Genomic DNA, 7,591 nt, shown 5'->3' with positions numbered 1-7,591 from the left:
CTAGGTGGCTTTCAGAGAAGTTGCTGTAAGTTTGCTTGATGGACCTGGCTTGTTAAACTACTGAGTATATAAGCCCAACTGAGCTGTCTGCACCAAAAAGTTTAGGGTAATTTTGACATAATTGTGCTACATTCCTTGTGCCACATTAAGCAATTTGAAATAGCTGTGATTATAAACACACAAGCTGAGGGCACACGCTTTCTCATTGCTGGACTCTGTTAAGATTACACTTCTTGAAAGCATGATCAAAAGAGCAGCATCAATTATATGATCTGAATACCACCTCTGTCTTATAATAACAGCTGTAAGGGGGGAAGGAGGCCTGGCTTTATCACAGAACTTCCTGTGTGACAAAGGGCAAGTCTCTGAAGCTTTCTGTACCATCTATAAAATAGGACTGTTAATACCTGCTTCATGGGAGTGTTTTCAGGTTTAATTAATTAATATTTGTAAAGTGAACATTTCTTGGCTGGAAGGGAAGGTGCCATATACATGTGAAGTATTAGTATGAACACTCAAAGACATGATGTCAGCCATTTAAGTCAATGATTTATCCAGAGTCTTCTCTCATCTTTTGTTTTCCTAATAAACAAACTTTTTCTTTCTTTACATGAATCACATGTAAAGTCTGTAAGAGATTGTGAGAGTTACTTTTTCAAATAAAAAGCATCCATTTGCTTTGAGAGTATTTTTGAGCTCTTTTATTTACTTTTGCAAATGTCTGTACTTCTTACATTTTGTTCGGAAGAACATGTTTAGGAAATTGGAAATTATACAAAAACCTTGTGCAAATGCCAGTGGACACGCTGGTTCAGGAAATACTAGACATTTCGGAGTCATTCCCCAGACTTAAGAAGGGGAATACTTCCAGAACCAGGAATCCCTCTACAGATGGCAATCACTTTATATTCATGTGACTATATATTAGAACAAGCACGCATGCAGGAAGTGTTTGTGGTCCTATTGAAAGCAGTTTGCGTATTTGGAATTCATCTGATCAGGGTGCAGAAACTCCACTGTTTAACTTGTGAACAATCTCACAGCACAAATGTCAGGGAACAAAGAGTAAAGCAATGCTTGCAACAGGCAGTTCCTGAGTAACTGACAGGATAAACTATCTTTGCATTGGCCCAGATGTTGCAATGAATGAAGTCAATGGGATTCCATATGGGCACCTGCGTGGAGCTCATTATAGGATCAGTCAGAGCCTTCAACTATTCACTGAACAATTCAGAATAACTACATTCTGTGACACTGTAAGCTTTTTGGGGCAGGATTGTCCTCTACTACATGTTTGTTTAGCACACAGCATAATGGGGCCCCAACTCAGTGTGCTTCTAGGTGCTTCTGGAATAGACGTATTAAATAACAAAGTAGTAAAAAAATCACATTCTGCTTGGGAAAAGGGTTAACTTTTGTCAACTAAATTGTTGACTGCGAATCCTGTGCTCTCTTGTATGTACTAGGGAGAATGTGTGGGGAGCTCCTTTCCTTATATTTTGACTGTAAACCAGGTTCTCTCTTTTTGTTAACAAACATTGGCCTATTGATACTAACTGGAAATTGGAAATGTCATTACCGGTCATACAAAGAAAAGGAGTCAAATAATTACAGGGGGGCTGAGATTATTATATAACGTCTCCAGCAGGCTGCAGATATTCTTGTGCTAGTAATTTTATGCCAATTAAACTTGTTCAAAAGAATTAAGTCAGCTATGAAACATGCTTGAGCAATTGCCTCTGCTCTCCATGAGTTTAGGGCTATTGTTCTCGCTCTGCATAAATTCTTTGTTTTCAGATTCAGAATTATGGATTTGGTCTGGGCTGTACAAAGGACGATACAGCAGTTGGGTACCCATAATCCATTGACAGTCAATGGAAGTTGGGAATCAGACTCACTCTCTTAGACTCCTTGGAAAATGACGGCCTTAAAGTATTTGAGTGTGATTTTCAACAGGGCTTAAGTGACTTAGGAGCACAAGTCCCATTGAAAGTCAATGGGATAAGGTGCTTTTGAAAATTTTACCCACTGATCCTCAGCTGGTGCAAATCAGCAAAGACTACACCTGAACAATGCCGATTTGCACCGTCTGAGAATGTGGCCCAACATGTAATTAACAGTAACAACTTGACATGGCAAAAGGATTTTTATCGTTGTAAAGGGAGCACAGGGAGCAGCCTGCAAATCAATGATAGCTTTGCTTAACTGCAAGTCCGGGCCAAATCTGTTTATGCATGTGCAGTATTAAATGACACTCCTGCTAATGGGTTCAGATCATTTTAGTCAGTGATCTGAATTCCTTGTAGCTATCAAGGTGCTGCTTCTCTTTTCCTGCAAAGGTCACATTTTATAAGACGGACTTTTCTGTTTGGAGAAAAGCAGAGGCTACAAGCAGAATGACAATCTTGCTGGGTCACTGTTTACCCAAAAGCCTTTCACTGGGGCTCAGAGGAATACATGGAGCTCCTGGAGATTAGTGCAGAAATAAAAATAAGTGGCTCCAAGATTCTCCGATGCTACCTCCTCCCCAAGCACTTCTGAAATTTTTACCCATCCTTAAGGAAGCAAAAGAAACCCAAAACAAAAACACAAACTCTGCAAATTACTCACCACCAGGTGGAGAAATGCAAGAAGCAGCAGAACAAATCACCACCTTTTATCCCAATGCAGAATTTTGTGAACAGAAAAGTAAACGTGGGGAAATTTTACCTTGGCAGCTTCAAAGGGAGGCAGCAATAATCCAAATGAAGAAGCAGAAATAGCCGATGGGGGTAGACAATATAAATGAGATAAGCCAATCTTTGGGGTAGTGGCCTACCACAATGGGGCCCTGACCTGGTTGGAGTCTAGGCACAATAGCATTATAAATGGTGAATAATAATAATATGGACTTCAAAAAACTAAACAAATACGTGCCAATAACCAGTGCCTAGGCTCCCCAGTGAAGCAATCAGAAATACAGCAAACAAGAAATCTCTCAGATATCTCTTGCAACACACTATTAATATATTAATAGATTAGGTGACCTGTTCTGATAAGATACATTGCTAAACTGATAACTGTCTAATGGTGCTGCTTCCCTTGAGCCTGATATGGTTTGAGTTGAAGCCCTCAAGCACTGAGGGAGTTCCAATGAGAATGAAAGTTGGGACTGAATCTGAGGGAGCATTAGGAAAAGAATTCTGTATTTGAAAGGGCCATCCAAGCACAGAAGACACAGGAAAATAGGGGGTTTGAATTAGCAATGGAGCTTCAGTGCAGATTCTCCCTAACTGCAAATCAAACAAATGAAGGTCAGAGGGATTTCCGGACTAAATGGCACAATGGAAGAGGCCAGCTTGTCATAGCTCATGTGAGTACCCCCAGTAAGGGTAAGGTTCAGCAAAGCACTTAGTATGCGTGTAAGTCCACCCCTATTTAGCAAAGCACTTAAGCATGTGCATAACTACTTTAAAATCGAAGTCAACATGACTTAAGCATATGCTTTGTTGAATCAGTGCATTAATGGTGCTACCAGGGCACTCCGGTATCTGGCTATTCAATAAAATACGCACTCTCTGTCCTTATGAAGTGTATATATATTTTCTTTTTCTTTTCCATTTTAAAATTCTTTCTTCTTGAATATGTTTGGTGAGACAGGCGGACAAGAATCGGAGCCCCCAGCCCTTCCACCAGAGCTTCCACTTGCACCTCAAAGAATTCTGAGTAAGAATTTTTAAGCTTTCCTTGTTACAATATTTTCATGCATTAAGAGGAACCATGGTGCAACCTCTTTGGGCAAGGGACCCAGAAAGAATTTTCCAGTAGTGTTCACAGATCTGTCCCTCATTATACTGGACCTTTAGCAGAGGTTAAATAACCTCAGAGCCCTGAGTCACCTCTTGCTTGCACTTATCTTACCTTTATGTAAGTCCATTGACCTTGGTGGAGTTCCTCCTGATTAACATCAGTGTTAAGAGGAGGATCGGGTTCCTCTGTCAGATACTGCATCATTGGTGTTGCTGGAGCACAAATCAAAAGCTACAGAGCCAAAACCATCTCTCCTATAACCTAGGTGAGGTCCCTCAAGTTGACTAGAGAATAATTTGTACCACTGATCCCGAGTTTATTGTTGCAACAGGTTTATAGCTAATGAACTAGCTAGGAATTTACATTTGAAACTATAAAATCTTACCTGTTTCTCAAAAGAAAAGTGAGTCTGAAAACGGAGGGTAAGTGAACCTCCAAGTTTCATGGTCTTAACCATATCTTAACCATTGAGCCAAACAAACTTCTTTTTACATCTTAAGTAAGATGGGGTTTATTCTTATTCTCTGGGGTTTATTCTTATTCTTAAACCCCAGAGATTATAAAATGGGGGAATTTCTGATGGCTGTTTGGGGTCTGTGTAGTTGAAAGACAATCTCACTCCAGTCCCCAGCACACACATATTCACATAAAAAAAATCACAACCATAGCTGACATTTTTGGCAGTCTCAGAAGAAAGGATCGGATGAGTACAGAGAATGAAACATATCAGTTCTACTAGAGGTGTTCCTTCAGAGCTGGGTAACAATAGTGTAGTGCCCCTATCCACCTGGTTACCTCCTTTAACATTAAACTCCTTAGGGGTTTTGATGGACAGGCCTGGGTTCATCTGGATCCCGCCTCCAGCTCAGCAGGGTGTAACGTCCTTATTTTCTTCCCATAGGAATGTATTTAGCGATGCCTCCCGCCCCTCCTCGCTCCTCCTGGCAGGGTCATCAGGGCAGCTTTGAAGGAAAATTCTAAGCACAGGACAACGCCCACTTACTTGCCAGACAGTTGGAGGCTCCCACGAAATAACACAAGCGCACAGTATATTCAGGAGAGTAACTATATTAAACAGGAAGTAAATATAACATAATAGGGTAAACCACTGCTTTCAGGTGCCCATGCTGATAATACCCATGAATTTCCCCAGTCACGTGACCTGACAGAGCAAGGGTAAAATGTACTGTCCCGTTGTTACATGTACTTTGTAGGGGGCCTTCATGACCTGTGACAGCAATAGCTTCTGTGGAGCAATTAGTAACTTGGCAGACTTGGCTCAGCCCAAACGACTCACACACGAGTCCCTCCACAGGTTCGACAGGCAGCAGGTAATAAAATCCCCAAACCCCACCCCTGAGCATGAGGACACAGTTCAGAGAATAGGGGAGTCTTCCAAACAATTTCCCTAACTAAAGGATGGCGCACTCACAACTCCATGGATGATCCTCAGGTTCAGAGCTGGAGCTGAACTCCTCGGTCACTGCACTGCAGAGGGGCTGACAATCACAGTTGGCAGGCGTCCTCTTCATGCAGGAATCAGGCTGATTCTGTTCCCCGGGGGGCAGGAGGGTGCAAATTATAACAACCCTACTAAAATCCTAACTCTGATCTCCTGCCCTAGCGCTCGGATACAGTCACAGCAGGCTGGCAGGCCTGGGCTAGCAGCCCAGTACTTGCCACATGGTAACTGATTTATCTAGGGAGTTGGAGGGCTAACTCAGCTGGCTGGGTAGGGAGTTTTCCCAAGTCACCTTGAGCAGGAAAAGGACCGAGTTTAGGGATATTGCCTCCAGGCACCCGGATGCCAGTTCTCAGCGGGACCCTGCGTTGCAAGCTTGGGACTCACAAACACATCACACACCAAGTCCTTTCCTTTCTGTGGCTGGCTCCAGACTCCTCCAAAATGGCTTTTCCCTTCTCACAGGGCTCCCAGGAACAGGCATCTCACTTCCTATTGGTCAGGCTAGTTCTTCTTCCTGGGCTTTGACTTGTCAACCATTTGACTCTGCCCCGCTCCTTTCCCCCAGACACTGCCCCTGCTCTGAGCAGGTGGGCTGGTGGCCATCCACAGGGCCAGCTCCAGGCACCAGCTTGGCAAGCAGGTGCTTGGGGCGGCCACTCCGGAGAGGGGCGGCAGGTCCAGCTATTCGGGGGCAATTCGGCGGACGGTCCCTCACTCCTGCTGGGAGCGAAGGACCTTCCGCCGAATTGCTGCCGCAGATCGCGATCGCGGCTTTATTTATTTTTTTTTTGGCTGCTTGGGGCGGCCAAAACCCTGCAGCCGGCCCTGGCCATCCAGGTACACCTGCTATCCTCCCCGGAGCTGACAGGGCCCCTGTGCCTCGAAACAGTGTCTCTCCTCTCTCCCTCTTGGTTGCCTAGCAGACGTTGAGTCTGCCCTTGGCCCCCTTCCTCCCAGGGACAGACATGCCCTCTCCCTGAGTTACAAGCACACAGAGACCCAGGAACCAAGGTAAGTTCTTTGGGGGTGAGAATGAGAGAGAGCTGGGAGGGAAGCTTGCACAGCTGTTGCATATGCTATACTTCTTCGAGGGATGCATAGACTTCAGTATCCAGGGCCATCAACATAATTTTCAAATGGCTGTACCAAAACGAGTTAAAAGGCCTGAAAAACAGGTCTTCAGATATCTTTACAAAAGAATGCCTGCATACCTCCAAACCTGGCGACGCCATCACTGACCATTGTGTCATATACCTTGTGGAATTTTCTTAAAAACCCAGCTCCTGGAGTCAGGGGATTCTATAAGCATCTCATCTTTCAATTTGTCTGTTAAAAATTATGTTTCTAGCCCTCACAGCTGCAGAGAAAAGCGTGACAATAAGATCCTGAAAGGCTCAAAAACCAGGAGGCAAAAAAATAGATTCCCAAAGGTATTATTTATTAAAATCTCATGATTTGAGGGGGGCTTGTCTCATAATTTTTGAACGCTCAGGATTGGCTATACTGCAAGAGTAATATCATGCCTGCAGCTGCATTATGCCTCCCATTGAAATCAACATACTGAAATCAATGGGAGCGACATATGTTTATACAAAGGCAAACATTTTTCACCATTTTTATTATGCTTTTGGTTTAGACAATATCACGTTCTTCAGTGGGGTCTTTCAAAATGTGGACAGCGTTGCATTGTTTTTTGGTAAGTGCAGACTCATGGTTTGGTATTTTTGGCAGTAAAAATAGCATGGAATTTGTTTATAAAAAAAGAGCAGAAAAAAATCCTGAAATTACAGATTTCCTTTAAAGCTAATATCTAAGGATTAAATTGGCTGCAGTTCCTAAGGCCCCCAGAATGGCTGCTGCACTATGTCAGTCCTTAGACCAGAGGTCCCCACCCTCTGGGGCGTGTGGAGGAACGTTCGGGGTGGGGTGGGGGGGAGACAGAGGAATGTTCAGGGGCATGTGGCACGGCCCAGGCCAGCCCCCACGGATGGTGGGGAGGGAGTGCCACCCAGCCCAGCTCCACTCCCAGTTCTGCTTTGGCCCTGCCCCCAGCCGTGGCTCCGCACCTGTCCTCAGCCCCACCTCCAGCCTTGGCCCCTGGCTGCAGCTCCATTTCCAGTCCTGCTCCCAGCTACAGCCCTAGCCTTGGCCCCCTTACCCCACACTGGGGAGCCACACTGGGGAGCCACAGCCCCACTCCCAGCCCCGGGGAGGGGGACACAGATTGGGTAAGCGGGGGTGCGACCCTGAAAAGTTTGGGGACCTCTGCCTTAGACCCTGATCCTGCATTTGAATCCACGGAGGAGGACCCCAGCAGCTACAGTATCATCCAGGTCT

General features: G+C 44.7%; 1 protein-coding gene across 1 annotated transcript in view; it reads left to right on the top strand.

Moving 5' to 3' along the window:
• The first annotated feature begins 2,513 nt into the window (after window positions 1-2,513).
• Window positions 2,514-7,591, top strand: part of OC90 (otoconin 90) — a 28,955-nt gene continuing 23,877 nt past the window's right edge. The window contains exons 1-3 of the mRNA XM_029913394.1: window positions 2,514-2,688; window positions 3,640-3,705; window positions 6,891-6,950. Coding sequence (XP_029769254.1) covers window positions 2,514-2,688; window positions 3,640-3,705; window positions 6,891-6,950 — 301 coding nt within the window. The remainder of the gene's footprint in view (window positions 2,689-3,639; window positions 3,706-6,890; window positions 6,951-7,591) is intronic.

This window comes from Terrapene carolina, unplaced genomic scaffold (genome assembly GCF_002925995.2).
Source record: "Terrapene carolina triunguis isolate 2854851 unplaced genomic scaffold, T_m_triunguis-2.0 Scaffold58, whole genome shotgun sequence".
In the NCBI taxonomy this organism is placed as follows: Eukaryota; Metazoa; Chordata; order Testudines; family Emydidae; genus Terrapene; species Terrapene triunguis.
Note: the sequence above shows the minus strand (reverse complement) of the source record. Positions and strands in the feature narration are given on the sequence as shown.